General features: G+C 40.3%; 1 protein-coding gene across 2 annotated transcripts in view; it reads right to left on the minus strand.

Annotated features, from left to right (window-relative positions):
• Positions 1-842: 842 nt before the first annotated feature.
• RYK (receptor like tyrosine kinase) overlaps positions 843-21,111 on the minus strand; it is a 30,490-nt gene continuing 10,221 nt past the window's right edge. Inside the window, exons 3-15 of one of the 2 annotated variants that reach the window (XM_035133136.2) lie at positions 20,845-20,944; positions 18,983-19,117; positions 15,893-15,949; positions 14,855-14,999; positions 13,449-13,549; positions 11,215-11,340; positions 10,257-10,343; positions 8,967-9,036; positions 8,154-8,286; positions 6,977-7,086; positions 5,445-5,604; positions 4,576-4,712; positions 843-1,970 (exon numbers count right to left, since the gene is read on the minus strand). In XM_035133136.2, the coding sequence (XP_034989027.1) occupies positions 1,859-1,970; positions 4,576-4,712; positions 5,445-5,604; positions 6,977-7,086; positions 8,154-8,286; positions 8,967-9,036; positions 10,257-10,343; positions 11,215-11,340; positions 13,449-13,549; positions 14,855-14,999; positions 15,893-15,949; positions 18,983-19,117; positions 20,845-20,944 (1,473 nt within the window). In that variant the 3' untranslated portion in view covers positions 843-1,858. Of the gene's footprint in view, positions 1,971-4,575; positions 4,713-5,444; positions 5,605-6,976; positions 7,087-8,153; positions 8,287-8,966; positions 9,037-10,256; positions 10,344-11,214; positions 11,349-13,447; positions 13,550-14,854; positions 15,000-15,892; positions 15,950-18,982; positions 19,118-20,844; positions 20,945-21,111 lie in introns of both variants that reach the window. The other variant, XM_060274586.1, reaches the window with a different exon arrangement.

Here is a 21,111-nt window from a genome sequence, read left to right on the forward strand (position 1 = left end):
GGACAATACTGCTGGTCCTGCAAGCTTTTCTGTGCAGTGGCACAGCACAGACTGAACAGTTTGACCAGCCTCATTTGGGTAGTTGTTTCATAATAGCGATGATTTATCCATAACAGTCTACAGTTTTAAAGTTTGTCCATCTGTGTCATGTGACTGCAAGCCTTTCAAACAAAAGGCAGAGGTTATTTATATTGCATATTCCTGCGTATAAGACTACTTTTTAACCCAGGAAAATCTTCTCAAGTCGTGGGTAGTCTTATACGCTGGGTCGTATTTCTTATACGGCGACTATATCCCAAACTCTATATTTTAACTGGAAGAGTTGGGGGTCGTCTTATACGCCCAGTCGTCTTATACGCCGGAATATGCAGTATATGACAAAATACTTGAGTCAGCAATCAGCATACGTTAACTCTGTAGGCATAATGAATCAGTATAGGTTCATAGAAATAACATTACAGTCATACCTCGGTTTAAGTACACCTCGGTTTGAGTATTTTCAGTTTAAGTACTCCACGGACCCGTCTGGAACAGATTAATCCACTTTCCATTACTTTCAATGGAAAAGTTCGCTTCAGGTTAAGTATGCTTCAGGTTAAGTACAGACTTCCGGAACCAATTGTGTTTGTAAACCAAGGTACCACTGTACTCATTATCTGTGATGGCTTCTATGCTCAAGAGATGATCCAAGTGGCTTTACAGCCATCCCCAGAATTTGCATCAAGTGCTGATTAATGCATAATCACATGGTAAGCTTGATACAACCCCACAGTATCAGGGATGAAGTTTCTCATTAACTCATAATATACAGATATTTTTACTCTTCAAATGCAGATTTACAAATATATTTATATATTTAATTCCTTTTCAGGTCATAAAAAAACCTAAACACATAAGCCAGTACCTTTTTAACAAGAAAATCTGCATTCTACAGTCCGAGGTGAAATCCTCCTAATAGAGGGCTGCTTTGGCACTTCTCTGAAGGCCTCTAGCACTTTTATTTTTTTCCATAAAATTTATATACCGCTTGATTGCAGAAAAAACAAACCTCTAAGCGGTTTAAGCCTTGTAACGTGAGGCTCCATTTTACTCTTGAGGTAAACTGGAAACAGCTTTGCAGAACTGTCTGTCACTTTTAAAAGGGGAATAATGTATCTTGGAGGTAAGCTCCCCCCCCCAAAGAAACCATTGTTTAAGAATGTGATTAAAACATAATAAAAAGGCCACTTGTGGTTCCAACCATATTGTGCTGTCGTCTTTAAAGAAAAGCAATTGATACTTAAAAATAAAAAGGCTATTCCAACTACAAACCTGAACACCAAAACCAGTCAAGTCATTTTAAATAGTTTAAGCTGCAGCACACTTAAGTCTTTTTTGGGGTGTGGGGGAAGGAGGAATTCTTTTTGCCACTTTAGATTTTTACACAAATGCCCACATACATCGGTTCAAGCACCTATGAAATTAAGCTTGCATCTTCTTTAACAGTGCCAAAAATTTGTCCAATTCACATTCCAGGCTCTTATACTTACGTTTCAGGTTGGGAAATTAAAATGTCTTATTTCCACTTAAGTGACATGGAGAATAAAATCTAACCTTACAAAAAACACCAGACTGCTTTATTAAGGCACAGTGATTTTGGAAGAAGGAAATCTTCTAGTTAGTGTCTCTGTTTCACACACAGGCTCCCTGATCCTACTCACATTATGTGAAAAATCCACTGAAATCAGTGAGGCCTACTTCCAAATAATGTGTTTTAGATAGACGTTATAGTGTATATAAATAGATGCAAACGCCACATTTCACTGTTCCATGGGCACAGCGTCCCTTTCCAAGTAGAGCAGAGTGTATATGCCTGGCATCAGACATAAGCTCCCAATGCTGCATGGAATTCGGTGAGGCACTGCACCAGCTGCTGGAATTTAGGTCTCTCCTCAGGGTCCAGTGCCCAGCAGCAAGCCATCACAGCAAATCTGGATGATAAAGAAAAAGCAATCAAAGGTAAGTAAGACCGTCTGCCGCAGATTTAATAATAGAGTAATCATTTCTTATTTATATGCCATCCATCTGACTTGGTTACTGCAGTCACTCTGGGCGGCTTCCAACAAATTAACACACAGTAAGTTAAGTATTAAAAGAGTGTGGTGATATTTTCATCCCCTGCCACACACTTTCATGTGTGGTAAATATATGAGACCTTAGCAATGAGGAAAGTATTTCACATTTTCAACTGGGTGAAAATTAGAAATCTATGGCAAGCGACATCAAGTGAAGATGCTCCCCAAATCAATAGCTCATAAAATGAGGGGGGGGGAGTAAGTTTGCCCGTTTGCCCTCAGACGAAGAAATGACCAGTCCATAATTTTAATGGTAGGCTTATTGTAGCTGTGAGAAACAGACTAACAACAGGGAAAACCCCAGAAACCCAAAGACAAAAGTCAGCGATTGATGTGCATTCTAATGAGTGAAATAAGTATTTGATCCCTTTGTAAAATATGACTTAGTACCTGGTGGCAAAACCCTTGTTGGCAATTACAGAGGTCAGACGTTTCTTGGAGGTGGCCACCAGGTTTGCACACATATCAGGAGGTATTTTGTCCCACTCCTCTACAAGTCAGTAAGATTTCGAGGCTGATGTGTAGCTACTCGAACCTTCAGCTCCAAGTCCCCCTCCATGTCCGACGGTGGGGATGGTGTTCTTGGGGCCGTAGGCAGCATTCCTCCTCCAAACACGGCAAGTTGAGTTGATGCCAAAGAGTTCAATTTTGGTCTCATCTGACCACAACACTTTCACCCAGTTCTCCTTTGGGTCATTCAGATGTCCATTGGCAAACTGCAGACGGGCCTGTACATGTGCTGTTTTGAGCAAGGGGACCTTGCGGGCTCTGGAAGGTCTCAGTCCTTCACGGCGTAGTGCGTTACCAACTGTTTTCATGGTGACTATGGGATCTTGCTGCCGAAGGAGGTTGACAGTTATTTTGTGTTTCTTCCATTTGCAAATTATTGCACCAACTGTTGTCACCTTCTCACCAAGCTACTTGGCAATAGTCTTGCAGCCCAGTCCAGCCTTGTGCAGGTCTACAATCTTGTCCCTGACATCCTTGGACAGCTCTTTGGTCTTGGTGGCTACTTTGGAATCTGCTGGATTGATTGCTTCTGTCGACAGGTGTCTTTTGTACAGGTACTGTAACGAGCTGGGATTACAGGTAAAACCTCTCCCTTACAGCAGGTGCTTCTAATCTCAGCTCATTACATACAGTGAAGATACCAGGTAGCCTGACATCTGTCTGGTTGAAAGGGGATCAAATACTTCTTTCACTCATTAGAATGCACATCAATCTCGTGACTTTTGTCTTCTGGGTTTCTGGGGTTTTCCTGTTGTTATTCTGTCTCCCACAGCTACAATAAACCTACCATTAAAATTATGGACTGGTCATTTCTTCGTCACAGGGCAAATTTAGCAGGGGATCAAATACTTTCCCCCCTCACTGTAGCTGAAGTTACCTTTTAAAGAACACACCTTATCTTCCCTGTTTTTTTCAGATTTCTTTTCCAAATTTATATACTTCAAAATATTTAAAGTATTTACAGTTTTTGTGATATATTTAATATCCATTTTAAATTTATGTGTTTTGGTAGATAATATATGCTCATAGCAAACTAACTTTAGCACAGCCTTAAAAATGAAAGACAGTGGGCAGAAACTGAACCAGGATAGGAGTCTATTGATGAAGTTTTGCTTCAGCGCAGAACAGGCTCAAAATTTAAGCCTCAAATGGTCAGATTAGTAGTTTTTGAGGGTTACTAAATAAGAAACTATAATGATTTCTCAGAAGATATAGTGCTACGTATGTGCATGTATGCATGAATGATTTTTGTTAATGTAAAATTACATGCAACTTCACAACCTTCCTCTTAAAAGCAGCCCCAACTCCTAACAGAGTAGTTCCAAGGAGTATGATAAAAAAAGAACCTGAAACACCACTATCATCAGTATGGGTCAATTTAAGACTGAAATTAACTGCTTATGTCCCCAAAAGAAGGAACCATGAAGTAGTGACAAAGCACTTCAGCAATGAATGGAGGGATAGAACTTTATTCCATAGCAACAGAACAAGTGGAACAGGAACTGCAGACTACTACGTCGTCAGCCACAGTAATCTGTACCACACATATAAGAAACAGGAAATATTCTCCACCTATTCAGATGTTCCCCATGTGGTCCTCACTGAGTCAAGAGTATGAGTTGCACTTTACTGCATGTATCTAATGTCATTCTTTTGATCGCTTTTGAGGACTTCACTAATCACACCATATTTCCCATTCTTCAAGACACAGAGGGATAAAAATGCCAACATACAGGCAACTTCCCATTTATGAGCATCCAATTGATGTCTTACCACGCACATGCGCACCGTGCTGAACCCTACTATACCAAATGAAGTCCAATTAATGTAGAATGTATAATCCTTTCAAACACAGCAGTTCTTATTAGTTCGCATTGACTAATCATAGACATTATTTTCCACCTACATACACAATCTTAAGAATTACTATGCAACTCTAACAGTCACTTACAATTCATCAGGACAGTTGATTGGCTGAGCTATCCTGTATCCATCTTTTAGATAGGCTGCCATCTCAAAGGGGTCGATATCTACATATGGGGTTTGTCCCAAAGTCATCAATTCCCATAAGGTTACTCCAAAAGACCACTGAAAAGCGTATCACATATAATAACTGGTTAGGTTTTAAGGACGTTTCACATTTCTTTCAAACGAGCATCAGTTTCTTGCAAATAAGGGGCTCAGTCCATCTTTCATTTCAAATAAAGCTTGAAAACAAACAAATGTAAATTGCTGTGGTGTAAAATAGCCTATTAAACCCACTAATAGTTACCAGAGGTATCTGTGTCACTGCTTTTACTCAGGTATGACTCCAAAATACAAAACATGTGTGCTTGATGTCTCAATATGAATTGCACATATTTTTAAAGGATTCAACACGTGGTTTCCTACTATCATGCCACTAAACTCCCGTGGTCATACCTGGAGTAGGCCTACTGGATATCACTCCCAGTTCTATTAGCCTCAAATTTCTTTTTCTACAATCTCAACTTATTAAAACGAATACTAGAATATTCAGTGTGGGTTTGCTGTTTATCCAAGGACTGCCTACCTAACAACTCCAATTGCTGTTTTAATTCAAAAATCTACTGGAGGAATTCCACATCATCCAATTGTTCAATCAAGGCAAGCATTCTGACTTGCAGGACAGAACAATTCCCACATCTCCTCTCCTCACTTGCTGTTCTGGGATTCTCCTGACTGCCCCACCAGAGCCAATCTTGGGGGTTGGGGGGGGGAGGAGGGAGGAAGCCGAAGCCTGATGGCACTTAACAGCTGATTCCTGCCATGTTTTCGTTTTGCTACTGTATCTTAACTTACCACATCACTAGCACCGGAAAACTCATTGTTAACCAAACTTTCAAGAGCCATCCACCGCACTGGCCTGTTTTCATTGTCTCCGAGGCAATGATAATCCATGGGAAATAGATCTCTGGACAGGGCATTGTCTGTAATCTTCACCTGAAGTGCATCATCAATGCTGTATATTAAAATATACACAGACAACCACTTAGATGGGCAAGTTGAGCTCTTTACAGTCATATTATGTCATGTTTGCAGCACTACCTAGGACAGTGATACTCAGGAAATGACAAGGCATTTTTAGACATACTCTAGCCTACTATGCCTAGTGCAAAAACAATTTGTAGTAAGACATGTATCAAGAACCTTGATGTCATTTTAAAGTGTTTTAAAGTGGTTTTTTACGGACTGCATATTGGTAGTGTGATACCTTCCTATTTCATTGCTCCATTTGTCAGTCAAAATATAGAATAACAGCATGTGCATGAATGTAGCCTATTGCCAACCACTAACTACAGTGGTACCTCGACTTACGAACGACTTGACAACCAAATTTTTCAACTCACAAATGGGGGTAATGGCCACACGCTTACAAATGTCTCGACATCCGGAAAAAAACGCGGTTACAAATTTTTAGATAGGGTTGCTTCGACTTACGAATTTTTCCGTTTACAATGCATTCCTATGGGAAATCGCGTTTCCAATGGCGTTTTTCGACTTACAAATTTTTCGACTTATGAAGGTGCCTTCGGAATGGATTAAATTTGTAAGTCAAGGCACCACTGTACTACAAATTCTTAATAAATAATGGAGAGATGCACAAAAATGGTATTGCATAAAGGCAACTGTGAAACTTAGCTTTCCCTATTAAGACAAGGGGGGTGAAGTTGGTATATTGGCAAATATTTTGAACTAGTAAGATGCCCGACTAGGACAGGTGCAGAGTGAGGGCTTGTAAGTTGCAAGTAGCTCGGGGGGGGGGGGTTCCCAATCCCCATGGGGTTCTTGTCAGTGAGGGCTGGGCCATCCACTGGAGGGGTGGCTTTGCCATCAGTGCAACATCAGCCTCTTTATGTTCTCCAGGTGAGTGAATGGTTGGCCACAACCTCTTCCCTGCCCCTAGCACCCCTTATCTACAATATTTCAAGTATAGTTTCTGTTTCTTGTCACATTATATTGAGAGAAAACATTTGGAAATGGCTTTTTATGGAATAATGGCAAACAAAGACAACAATTCATTTGCATAAGCAACCTAAAACAACACAGTCATATTTTCCACAAATATGGTATGGAAGATGCTGGCTGATACCCACTAGGTTCTTCTAGTCAATTTCAGTGCTGTGGTACCTCATACTTTCTGGTGCTCTCTGCAGGCATTTCTTTATTATCCGGCACCTTAAAACATAACACTAGCTGTGCCAAACAGGTGCAGCTATCAGCTTGCAATGGGAAAGAGTGACTTGTACAGCGAATGGACAGAATACCAGTTAGAGGAACATTTTACATTGCCCCAACTGAGTGTCTTTAGCCCTTTACACTTCAGTACTTACACACAATTTCTAGCAGCCAGGTCTTTGTGAATGACCTCTCTTCGGGACAAGTAGCTCATTCCACAGGCAATCTGAATAGCCATATGTACAAGATCTTGTTGTGAAATTGCCTATAGAAATAGAGGTTATAATTATAAACCACCTTGAAATGAAAAGGTGGAGCTAATTTTTAAAAAATAAATATGCTTGAATAAAAAATGCTAGCTTAGTCATTTTTTGCTATCTGTCCAAAGTACAAGCTTTTCTTATTGTCAATTTCCCCTGAAAAACTGAGATCCAAAGAGGTTAAATTATTATTATTATTGTCCTTCCAATAAAATGAAAACTGCTGGTGCTTGTCCCAAAAGTCAGGCACGCCATATCTAATTTGCTTTCATAGTGGCAAAAACTAGAATTAACAAAATTTCTGCTGCATTTCCTGCTACCACTTCCGTGTGAAAGGAGAACAAAACCCTTTGTGTGTTAGGTGCAAGTCATTGTGATCTGCTCAGTTCTAGCTTTCACAAGGCACAGGAGTCTGATTATATGCACTGGGCACATAATTCAGCATCCTGAGATGCAGGAGTATGTTAACAAGCACATACTGTGAAGCTCTTCCTGCTAGATGACATCTACTGTGTCACAAGCCTCTTGTGATGGAATTAGTGTGTACAACAACATATGCTGGTGGCCCTCTGGAGAACAATGTGGCCCCTGAAAACACAAATGTTGGCTTTCCTAATCTGGGAAGCAGAAGAGATTAAGACAATTTTGAGAAGCTGCCCTAGCAGGACTGGAAATATTAGGATTACACCTGCTGTTTCAGCCTTCCCCTTGTTGTTACACTACTTTCCTATGTTTGTATTTAAGAAGCAACATGTATTTAAGCAGAAAATGAAACATTACAGCAAGTTGTTTTAAAATATTGTTACCATGTCTGTTTCCTTTGGCTCTACTGATGCGTTCACTGACCTGGTGTCCTCTGGATGTTTTGGACTGCAACTCCCATGAGCTGGGGTCGAGGGGACTGCAGTCAAACACTTCTGGAGGGCACCAGGTTGGCAAAGGTTGTTCTACTGAACGAGTTTTTCATACCTATGAATCCCTTGGAAATTCACCATGATCTCGACAGTTTGAATTTTAATTAAATCTAAATTGGAGACCGACTATTTTATATTCTAGATTAGCCACTTCTTACCTGAGGATTGTTAGCTTCTACCAGTTTGCACTGTCGCAAAAACAGCTTGAGATTCCCCCAGTTCATATAAGGCAACAGTACCATTGGTTTTTCTCCTTCCTCTATACAAACGTGAGTAATAGGGAGCAGATTTCTGAAAGAAATATAGTTCTGGTTGGTTCTGGTGGTGGTGGGGATTCCATTAGCTGTTCAACCAACAGTCCCACAATTGTACAGTGGACCCTCGGGTTATGTTACCTTTGGGTAACGTAACTTTTGGGTTGCGAACACAGCAAACCTGGAAGTGTGTACTTCCGGGTTTCACCCTGTGCGCATGCGCAGAAGCGCTCTTATCATGCCGTGCATATGCACAGAAGCGGCGCCTCTCGATGCAGACTCTTCAGGGTACATACAAACCCCCAGAACGAATTAAGTTTGTGTCCGGAGGGTCCACTGTACTGCACAATTACCACCATGTATCCCATTTCCTTGATTTATAATTTAGGAAAATGTATACCCCTTTTTTAAGTACAAATACTGCTCACAATCATAGCCAAATAGCTTTTTGCAATTGCATTATAGGCCAAATTCATTATTTGAGAATTCTTGAATTAAGCATATGCAAAGTACTCTTCAATTCCAGTCACCTTCAAGTTTGCACTTTGCCTGACTGAAGATGGCTCACATGAAGACTAAAACTGAAGTGTTTTTGCAGAAGTAATAATTAATAACTGTTCTCAATAGACTGTTGTGAAACTAAACCTTAGGTGATAAACCATCAAATTCCCAAACACAAATGAAAACAACTTTGCTTTCATTTTAAAGAGTGCTGACCTGTGATGAAGACCTCTGAGTTTACAGCTTTCTGTTAACATCATTGTCACTTGAACTTCTGAGGCCTGATCTAAAAAGCCAAAAGCTTGTTAGAGCAAATTTGCATTAGGAAAAAAAGGGGGGGGGAAGCAAAGGGAAAAAAGCAAAGCTAAGACAGACACACATAAAATTCAAAATCCTCAAATAGCAAAATCACATACTAAAATATTAAACATTCTTGATGAACAGGATCCAGACCAAGTTAATTGCATTAAAAATCCTACTGAAATCAATGGGATTTTAAGTTAGACTTTGTGAACTAGGTCCCACCACTTTCAATAGGACTTAAGCATGAGTCACATAGCTTAAGATGAAATCGACAAAATGTTGCAGTGTTGTGGGTAAAAAGGAAAAGGCTGTAACAGTCCCTTTTAAGAGATTGTGGGGAGAGATCACAGAGAGGAACATATGAAGCTGCCTTATACCGGGTTAGAACAACAATCCACCTAGCTCACAAACTCTTTGTTATGGCCAGTAGTACCTCTCCAAGGTCTTTCCCTCAGCCTTGATACGCCAAATCTTTTAAAGAGATGCCAGAATCTGGACTTGGGAACCTGTGTTCTGCCACTGTCTGTGGTTACTAAATCTTTATAATAAACTTGAGACAGTGGCTTGCCTTCCTTGTCCTTCCACAAAACTTATGAGGGGACTGAGATGAGGGGCCATGAGATGAAAGCTTCATGTGAAAAAGGACCAGTGAATTCTGGCAATCAGCTGAACACTGAAAATAGTTCACTCATTTTTAAATGCTGGGACCTGTAATTTCCTCTCTCCTCGGAGCTATGAACTTCATATTCTACACTAGACAAAAATTAGCTAGTGCTACGGTCCCTCTTTACTTACCATTCAGGCCTTTTTTCTTTCCCGTGTCCTCTTTTATCTCCCAAGCTGCAGAGCTAACCTACTTCACTATGGAGTAGTCTCCCCCAACCATATATTTCCCCAAGGCTCAATGGAAGCCAACCGTCTTCCAAGTATGTACTAGCTCACCAAACCAGCCCCTCGTTACTTCTTAGGGGGTCTCCATGTTTGGTTCAAAATGCATACCTGAAATATACATACCAAATTCAATAGACTGAAGCCAGAGACAGAAAAATTACTAGAATGCGACTTGTTGGAATTCTTCGATTGTGGAAGAGGCTTTGCCCGGACATTCATTTTTCAATACATCTAAGAAAGAACTATTTTGCAGAAGCAATGACTATCCTATAACCTGCCTAAAGCTGAACAAAAGTCATGCTGAAAGCCTACCTTTTACTGTTTTAACAAACATCTGCTTTTCTTTAGTAGGGTCTTTTTCTTCTATTAGCATTCCATGGAAAATTCGACCAAATGTGCCTGAGGATGAGAGCAATGAACGAAGAAAATGAGGTCAACAGAAATTTGTACACACATTCAATAAATCAACAGTGAAGGGAAATCAAGGTTAGCAGTGGACTCTCCTCTTGTGAAACTTCACATCCATCCATGGCCTCTTTGTTCAGCATTTCATCAACCTTTTTGTAGCTGGCACTTGAACCATTATTTGCCAATCTAATTTAGAGGAGTTCAAAGGGAGATTGCCAACATAAGCAACAGAAGTTTTAACATCTTCGTGAAACCCTCTTTTGCTAACATTGTGGATTAGTAAGCTTACCTGTAAAAATTTTGCTCATAGATTAGTAGAGAAACTGATCAAACCTTAAAAAATATGCTAGTTTACAAGACTGACCAGAAGGATTAGGCAAAAATAAAACAAGGCCCTGTTCCCCCCCCCGTTTAGTTTCATTAAGCACCTTACCAAGATTTCAGAGCAATAAGATGTATCGTCAGAAATGTTTTGAGATATAGTTGCCCAATTCAATTTCCCCATAATATTCCCTATACCCAGGATAGTTAAGCAGCAATGAAAATGGTATGCTTTTCAAAAACAATATGGATAAAATCATTATGCACAAAACATAACCCTACACATCTAACCTCTTAAAAATGGAATTGCACACTTATCAGACAAATTAGTCTAGATCAGATATAATGGCCGAACCATTGTTAGACATCATTGTTAGAAACATGCCCAATTTTTTGTTACCTATTTAAACAATCCACCCTACTTATAACTACCACCAGTCATTTGAGGTATCAACAATCCACAGAAAAGGCCAAGAAAAATGAAAAGCATATCATCTGATTGATTGCATATTGACACATATGAGGAACTGTTTACTCGTACCTTCTTGAAGAACATCTTTTAATGTTATCCTCTCTCTGGAGATTGCTATGTCCTTTACTTTAGCCTTTGCCTCCATCAACGTTACACTTTTAAGGTCATTCTTCTCTATTCGTAAAGTAGGATAACCTGAGGAGCCAGCAGATCCAAACAATACCAATATAAATACCAAATGTAAATAGGAGTATTCATCATTATCTAGAGAGGAAAGTATGCTGCAAATAAAACATGCAGGAAAAGAAACCTATGGCCCTGGATAGTACCTTTTAAGTATTTAATGTTTTGCCACAGGATGCAATGCAGAATAATTATCTTCTGGTTAATTACTGAGTATCATACACATAACAAGATTGAAACAAACATAGAAAGCAAACACATTGCCCTCTTCTGGGCATTAGGAGACATTGCTTATATGCAAAGTGAATCCTGTGTTTATAATTTTTTCAAAATTGATAAAGCATCTCAAAATTATTTTGGTTTCTAGTAAAAATATTCCAATGCCTTTCACAAGGACTTTTGTTTATGTAGACTGGGTGAAGCTTTGTGGAGCTGGTCAATCTGGAACATTCATAGCGGCAAGCTGAGAGGTCTCTTCAGCAGGAGGAAAGATTTCATAAACGAAATAAACTCTCCTGTCCCTATTCTTCCCAATGTCTCAAATAGCTGCAGTTGCAGAGACTGATCCTTTATTTCCAAGAACCTTTTCTTGCTGGTATTCCATTCTAGTCAAATGGGCTCAGACGATCTAGATACTCATAGATATTACTGTTTCTCGAAACCTCCTTGAGGTTTTGTAGAATCAAACGTTATCCTAATTGTATGAAATTATTAGGGCATTGTCCTTTCAAACAGTTTCTGATCTAGCACATCTTAAGGGTTACCTTGCTGCCCCATAATAGGGAAGTGTCAAAGAGAAATTACTAACAGCAGTGCAGTCTAAGGAACTGTTGCCCTAAAAACAGTAGCACAGAATATTTGGTCACACTGGGGATGACAGAGGCTATAGCCCAACACCATCTGGAAACCCACAAACAGAACACAAGTGAAAAAGTAATCTTCTCATCTGTGATTCCCTGCAATTGGTATTGCATACTGCCTCTAACAATGAAGTTAGAACACAGCCAAATCCACTGATAAGAAAGCTCCCTATTACTTACACAAGCAGTGATGATGGGTGCTATCATTCAACCCACTTTGGGACCATTTGTAGTATTGTGCTACATTCTGGGAACCTCTTGAAATTGTGGGATGGGCACCCAGAGTGTAATGGGACAGGAAACATTTCTTTTCACCCTATGCCTGAACCTACATCATTCAGGGGGATCCCCCAGTCTTTTTGCAGGAATACAGATGGGGGCAACAAATTGTCCTTCGTGAGCTTACTGAAGTTAACGTATTTTAGGATCCAAGTCAATTGATTCAACCAAATTAAAAGTATGGTGAAAATTAACAATTATGCATTCTAATCCATAGATATACAGAGGAAAGTCTGAACACATGGCAACAGTGTCTGCTGCAGTCTCACAAAGGGCATGGACATGTCAATAATCTGAGGCAGCACAGAAGAATACACAGAAAAAAATGATTTGAAGGCCATCATCCTACCCTTACACATTAACTGTTTTGCCAGCAGTCTGAAAATAAGTGCAGGCTGAGATCTAGCAATGAAACAGACACTCCAGGCAGAGCTACATGCACTTGGTGAAAGCATGTCATCTCTGTGTTAGCTCCTTCAGGGGGATTGAACATTTATATAGGAAAATCAGGGAGGAGTCTTTGAAGAAGTCAGGGTTCTCTATGGGTTGAGAATCCCATGTTTCTCATATAATGTGCAGTATTGTGATCATAGAATCATAGAGTTGGAAGAGACCACAAGGGCCATCCAGTCCAACCCCCTGTCGAGCAGGAAACACCATCAAAGCATTCTTGACAGATGGCTGTCAAGCCTCTGCTTAAAGACCTCCAAAGAAGGAGACTCCACCACACTCCTTGGTAGCAAATTCCACTGCCGAACAGCTCTTACTGTCAGGAAGTTCTTTCTAATGTTTAGGTGGAATCTTCTTTCTTGTGATCTTGCAGCCCAGGGAAACAAAGGCCACTAGGATTCCAACTCTAGACTTTTCACACATTTTCCTGCTAGTCAACATCAGTATGATCTCTTAGATCAATCACTATGACTAACACTTAAACATACAAAGTTGAGGCGTGTGGGTATCTGTAATTAGATTAACACTTACTAGTAATTGGTGTTGCATTGTTTGGTGTGTCAGCTCTCAGGTACTGTGTTGTTTGCGTTGAGGGCTGAGATAAGCCTTGAGAACTACTGCTGTCACTAATGCTGTTTTGGAAAAGAAAACACAATCATTTTCTAATTTTCAACCATTTACTGGTAACTTTTACTGAAGCTAAGATACTACTTCAGCTGTGCAGCTAAAAAAAGATTAACAAAACCAGACCTCTCCAAAACTCAACTTGAATATAGCAAAAATGTCAAAAGCTTTTAATACAGTACTTTAAATGAATATCAGAACATGAAAAAGCAATCAAATAGCATTTTGATTAATAACGTTTTCAATCAAATCAACTGCAATTTAAGCAATTCCACCTTTAACTATTGCAAATCTTGCCGAAAAGGAAGACAAAAACTGTAGCGTAGTGGGGAAAGTCCAAACTTTTAAGTTTGTAGATTTGAGTTCTGATGTGTTATAGGTTTCAAATAAATTAGAGGAGATGTAAGGGAAACTATAGTGGGCCAAGCATTTTTCCAGAGTTTAGCTGGTAATATGTACAACAGAAGTCAGAATGTTCTTGTTTATGTCCCCAACAGATAAAAGGGGTTGGACTGTGCATATATAGCACTTTGGGGGGGGGGCCTCTATTGAGTATTTGCACCTGTCTTTGTAAATTGACTATGACCACAATGAAGAAATGCATCTGTTTTTAAAAATGAGTAACAGCCACACATTTTAAAACATATTTTCAAGTATTATTCAGTGATGTTAGAGGATTCCCCCCCCCCTCAATCATCCCTAGTTGCTCCAAGTATCTTCACTTTCAGTGCAACTGTTAGGGATGTGCAAATTGTAAGCAGGGAAATGAAGTTTAAGAATATTATTTAAATGGAGAGGATCTAGGGGTGGGAGAATCCCAAGAACTATCAGCACACAGAGACAGTGAAGGCGGGTGGCGGGGGAGTTAGTTTGGGACATCTGGAACCTATTATGATTAATCTTAATCTATTTCACAGAATATGCCAGTGCCTTAGAGCAGCCCCACTAGATTAGGCTCAACACCCATGTAGCTAGCAGCCTGTTCTCACAGAGGCCAGCCAGATGGCTTAAGTGAAGTCCACAAACAGGAGAACATGAATGCAATAGTACTCTCCCACTTGTGTTCCCCTGAAACTGGTATTGAGAGACACACTGCCTTTGAAACGTGAGGTAGTATTAAGCCAACATGGCTAGCAGCCTGATAACTTAGTAAGTCTTGTATTGCATTATCTGGGAACACTGAAAAACAAGTTATATACTGCGCTGACATTAAGTTCTCAGGTCTAGGAGCTACCTTTAGTGCATCAAGAAGTCCATATAATGTCTCAAACATGAAAATGGAAAGAAAATGGAAGTCCATGTTTTTTCTTTACCTGTCTTCCAATTCTATTCTCTTCATACTGTGAAGATGCAAAACAGCTAGGATTATTGCTACCAGGAATATGACTGCACAGCAAACTCCTACACTGATATAAAACACACGCGTAGAAGTGGTGGGAGCTGCATTTACAGGATCAACTGAAATGGAAGAGCAAAGCATTACTGCAACAAAATGGATAGAACATTTGCCAGTTTCAGCTAAGTTCACATACAAATGAATAAGTAACATGTTTATTTTTATTTTCCTATTATACTGTAGTATATAATTTAAGTTTATAATTTAAGGGTCCCTTTACCTTTTTATATAATTTAAGTTTATGGTGAAGGAAAAATGTGACTTCCAAGATTAGTTTTAGAAGTCTAAATATAAAATATTGAAAACAGTCACTAAGAGATGCCTAGAAAAACTAGATATCATAGCCTTTAGATACAAAACCTCTACATTAAAGTCTTCATTGAAGTACAAAAAGAGAAGACTCTGATGAGTACCAAGGACAGAGAGATGCCCTCCACTACAAAGAACTCATTAGCTAATAATGCTAATAACTCGACATGAAAAAATTATGAAATTGCTTCCACCAAAAGGCCAATGGAGTTTTTGTAATATAATATCTTCACTAGTAAGTTGCCTTCTCTCTATTTACTGTTCACAGGAATTCAATTCATATACCCAAATATGCAGCCCTGTAACATGCAAATTCAAAAATACATTACCTAAAAAGACTGATAGCAAAACTAATCTCTTACAGATCGGCTTGGTGGAGTACCCAGTTCACAACATGATAATCAATAAAAGAAGCATGAAATACAAAAATGCGAAAGTACAAGCTGCTGGGGATTTATACTGTCTGCCTCTTAAAAAATCTGACCAATTTCCCTTATCTAACAGCAGAAGGGGAAGAAATGTGTTTGAATTATGCAGACTGATAATTTTAAAAGAAAACGACAGATCCCCAACTTCTCCTGTGTGTGGCATATGAATAATGGTTTCAGGAATCTTCCATTTAAAAGTATGAAACACATTTACTTACAAATAGCTTTGCTGATATTTTTGTCCAATACTGGTGGTTTTACTTCTAGCTCAGGTTCTAAAGACAAAAGTGGGGGGGGGGGACATTTGATATCACTTTTCCTCTGACTTTTACTTTTCATACCAAGACAATGAACAGAAGAACACTTTATTCCATCTTCTATCAATGCTAAGTCAAAAATAAATTAATCAAGATCTGGCAAACCCGAGAATTCAAAGTACTGATAGTTCACCTACTATAAGGAGCATAGCTGCCAAGTTTTCCCTTTTCTCGCGAGGAAGCCTATTCAGCATAAGGGAAAATCCCTTTAAAAAAGGGATAACTTGGCAGCTATGATAAGGAGGAAGAAACATACCACACAGTAACACCAACTACAAGATTTCAGTAACATGGAGACTGGTCCTTGAAATTAAAAATGAATACAATGCTAACTGCCAAGGGTTGACCCTTGTTTAAACATGTGCCAATGAAAGAACATAAGCTGAATTTTCAGATGTAAAACCCCAAGAAAGGGAATGGGGGTAGATTTAGCACATGGATACATTTGTATTGCATTCTTTGTGTTTCATGGGAACACAATATTTAACTTTCAAGCTTTCCTGTAATCATTGCAACTATTCATGCCCATGAGTAGATGCTATCGAGAAGAAATTTATTTACTGTATTTCAGATCCACCCTGCAACCCAAACTTTCTCAGGACATGTAAATGTTAACCCTTCTCTAGGTCTCCACCTTTCTAGAGGTCTAAAGCATATTGGTTATAGGTAGCTTCTGTTTCCAGTCATGCGTCTTGGTTTAAATATTGATTTCCTGCATTCCCAATGTTAGTAATGATCCTTTCTGGTTAACAATATCCCTTTTATTGAGATACTGCTGCAAAGTTTTAGTTGTTGTTGTTGTTTAGTCGTTTAGTAGTCATGCCCGACTCTTCATGACCCCATGGACTAGAGCACGCCAGGCACTCCCGTCTTCCACTGCCTCCCGCAGTTTGGTCAAACTCATGTTGGTTGCTTTGAGAACACTGTCCAACCATCTCGTCCTCTGTCGTCCACCATCTCGTCCTCTGTCGTCCCCTTCTCCTTGTGCCCTTGTCTTTCCCAACATCAGGGTCTTTTCCAGGGAGTCTTCTCTTCTTATGAGGTGGCCAAAGTATTGGAGCCTCAGCTTCAGGATCTGTCCTTCCAGTGAGCCCCCAGGGGTGATTTCCTTAAGAATGGATAGGCTTGATCTTCTTGCAGTTTTAGTACTGGTAAGCAAAGTCCTAAAATCACCTGCTCCCCTTAAAGGCCAGACCCTGTACCAAGATTGTCTGGGCTTGGTAAATTTACTGAGGTTTGGCTGGAAGTGCAGCAAGGAGAGCCTTCTTGGTAGTGGCATCTCAGCTTTGGAATTACCTTCCCTCTGAAATACAACTGGCACACACATTGTTGGAAGCTTGACCCGCGGCCTTGGTTATTTGCCCAGACCTCTGCGGAAATGTATTGTCAGAATGCATCGGTTTGGAATTGCCTTGCTTTATGCCATTTCATGTTTGTTTTTATGCTGTTTTATGAATATGGAATTGCTTTTTGCAATGAAGAACAGGATAAAAAAGGTTTAAATAAATAATGTTGCCAACATCTTTACAAACATACAATAAGCCAACAAGTTTAAACATCGTATCACAATATACAAAAACGTTCCTTTAAAATTCAACAAAAATAGTATACAAGTTGCAGTTGAAGAAGAAAATATTGGAACTTCATAATATATTAAATCAGTTACGTTAGTATTGAGCATTTATCAATGTTTTCAAAAATCAATAAACAGTAGCCAAGCCTTTTCAAAAGTTTGCGCTTTTCTTTCAACTCTTTAATAGGCCAATATTACTAAGTTTGCAGCAAAACTCCCGTGTTTTATAGAGCAGCGTTTCTCAACCGGTGTTCCGCGGCACAGTAGTGTGCCGCGAGACACCGGCTTGTGTGCCGCGACGTGCGGCGAGGAAAAGGGCACTTTGCATTGCTGACGGACTTCCGGTGAGGCAAGATGGCGCGCGGCACGGCAGCGCGAAGCTCCTGAGAGCGACCAGCGTGCCCGTGCTGCCAGCCTAGCCTCCGGACCGCCGGTACGCGGGCGCCAAGTGAGCCCGGCGGATCGACCGGGGAGCCGCTGGAGGCTCCCCCCGCGACCCCACCGGAGCAACACCGAAAGCGCCCGGCTGGAGGATCAACGGACCCCTGGGCTCCGCGGCAGCCGCGTGGGTGTCGGAATCGCCCGGCGGATCAAGCGGGGAGCCGCTAAAGCCCCCCAGCGAGCCCGCCTGCGGCCGGGAAGAGCTCCGAAGCCCGGGACCTCCCACCACGTGACGGCCCTGCCTCGTCACCGCAGCCGTCGCCACCCCAGCCGCCCCAGGAGAAGAGGAAAAGGAGGGAGGCCCCCCCCAGGTGAGGGAAAAAGGGAAAGATAGGGAGGAGAGGGCCCCTCGCCACCCCCCAACCCAGGTGAGAGCGCCTGGTGGGTCCGCCTGGCTACCGCGCAGCAGTTCTTCAGTGGCATGCTTTACGTCTCCCCTCCAAACTAAACTAAATATAGGGCGGCACAGAGTTGGTGTGCCGCGGGATTTTTTTTATAGAACAAGTGTGCCGTGGCCCAAAAAAGGTTGAGAAACACTGTTATAGAGTATGCCATTTAGAGACAATTACAGTCTTCACTGCAGTTATTGGGTATTATATTTTCTTTCATCTGCACTTTCCTTCAGCTTTGTAGAAATTCTTTTGTCCACATTTATTGGAAGCTATTTTTGACACATCCTCTGCTCCAGTACACCACTGACCCCAACAGCCCTCATCTCACACTGCTCAAACAGGTCTGTCCAATACTCTCAAAACCAATCCAAACAGATCTGAAAAGTCTGCTTCCAACTAGGCAAATTACAGCTCCCAACACTGGTGGCAGCTCCTACACACTTGCTTTCTCTGGGGTTGGGTGGGAAGAGAAAGAGGAGGAAAAGGGTGGTGATGGAGGGACTCTAGCTATGTGCAATGCAAGTGAAAAAAAATTACAAAGCTGTATTATCTCTTTAATATGAACAATGAATAAAAATGTCTTACTTTTGTAGCACATTTTCCTTCGTTTGAAATTTAAGACTGTGATATTTTTGGAAGCATTAACTGTCATGTTGAGCTGCATTAGTACCGTAACATCAGAGTCTAATCTGCCTGTACAAGAGAGTTCCACCCGAAACACTGTAAATAGAAAAGCCACATAGATACATGTTTTTAAAAGATAAAATGAAAAACCACACATTTTAAATCAGCAGTGCAAAACTGCCTTAACTCCTGAGCATTTTTAATTCCTTTGTTACAGCTTGTTTTTTTTAAAAAAAAATTTTTAAAAGGCATTTATACCTTTAGCCAAAAATGCTAAACTATTTTTAAAAAACTGGCATGATTTCTTGATTCCTCTTTTCATGTTCCTTATGAACATTAAGAATAACCCTGCAAATGAGACCAAAGTCCTTTCTAATCTGATATCCTGGTTCCCCCAGCGGCTAACCAGATGCCTGTGAGAGGCCACAAGCAGGACATGAGTGCAACCGCCTTCACTCACTCTTGCTTGCCAGTGGCTGGTATTCAGCTGATGCCACTAACACTGATATTGGAGACAGTATATAAGCAGCAGAATTAGAAGAAATTGAGAGTTGTATTTTCCATGAATTTGGCTTGAATTTAGACAAACCACACTTCTGCTAAACAAACTATGGCTTATATTCAAATCATCCTTTTCTCTAATCCCTTCTTTTCAAATTAATTTTATTGTACAAAATAGTGATATACAGACCACCGTCAGTATATGAATATGTAAATGCCACTCCTCCAACACACATGTATAACACATCGACTTTATAAACATAAAACTAGGAATTACAGAATTGGCACATGGACAACAACTTACCTATCCACATAAAACACTGAATTCTTTTCAAAGATTAAGAAACCAAGATTTGAAACTTGATAATGGCTTATATAGGGTTTCAAGTAACACACTCAAAGCAGACCCACTAAAAGCTTATTTTTATTTTTATCCAAACAGCTTAATACTTAAAATCTCTAAGCAAATCTCAAAAATACAGACTTGAAAACAGATGAGAAATCTTGAAAAAAACAGGGTCCAGTTTTAGAAGTCAGGGAAAGCCTGATGTACGTCTTTACAACACATCTGATAAAACTGATGGGATGGTGTTTCACATACAGTGGACCCTCGGGTTACGTTACCTTCGGATAATGTAACTTTCAGATTGCAAACGTGGCAAACCTGGAAGTGTATACTACTAGGTTTTGCTGCGCGCACATGCGCAGAACGCTCTATAGTGCCACACGTAGAATCAGCACCTCTAGATGTGGACTTTTCGGGTTATGTACGGAACCCCGGAACGAATTATGTTTGTATCTGGAGGCTCCACTTTATTTCAGAAGGAAGGGCATTCCACGGTGGAGGAAATGTCCAATTTGGGGTCACCGCCTTGTGATATTCTGTAGGGTTTTATGCCACAAGTAAAATTTCCCCACACAATCTAAGTGATCTTACAGTTCTATACATGGGCAGGCAGTTCAGCAAGTAAACCTGGAACTGAGTTGTCCAGGGATTTATATTAATTTTATTACAGACTTTACATTCCTTCTTCCAAGGATCATATGCTAATAGCAGACCTTGAGCACACCCTAGTAGCTAACTGGCAGCCAGGGTAATTCCCTCAGCATGTGAGTAATATCTGCACATCCAGGTACTTCACTCCACAATTGGGTCACAGTGCTCTGCACCAGCTGCAGTGTGCAGATCAATCCCAAAGCAAAAACCACATGAAGCACATTACAGTAGTTCAACCGTGAGGTTACCAACACATGAATCATGGCGGTGAAGGTATCCCCATTAGCACATAGCATTACAGTTTGTGTAATAAAGGACTACTTACCTGATAAAGTACGAGGGACTTCTCCTTGTTCAGAAATATTTGCTTGTGGCATATCCATAGCCAATAGATTATCAACTTGAAATCCCAGTTTATATTCAATCTGTAATGATATGCAGAACAAGCCAAAAAGAAAATATGCTCAATAAAAGGGTATGTATTTGCACTGATTTCTACTTGAGATAAATTAAGAACCAAATTATCAGAAGCGTGCTGCTAAGTGTCCAACAAAAATGAACAAGGTAAATTCAGAGGATGAAATCAGACATT

This window comes from Zootoca vivipara, chromosome 5, assembly GCF_963506605.1.
Source record: "Zootoca vivipara chromosome 5, rZooViv1.1, whole genome shotgun sequence".
Classification (NCBI taxonomy): Eukaryota; Metazoa; Chordata; class Lepidosauria; order Squamata; family Lacertidae; genus Zootoca; species Zootoca vivipara.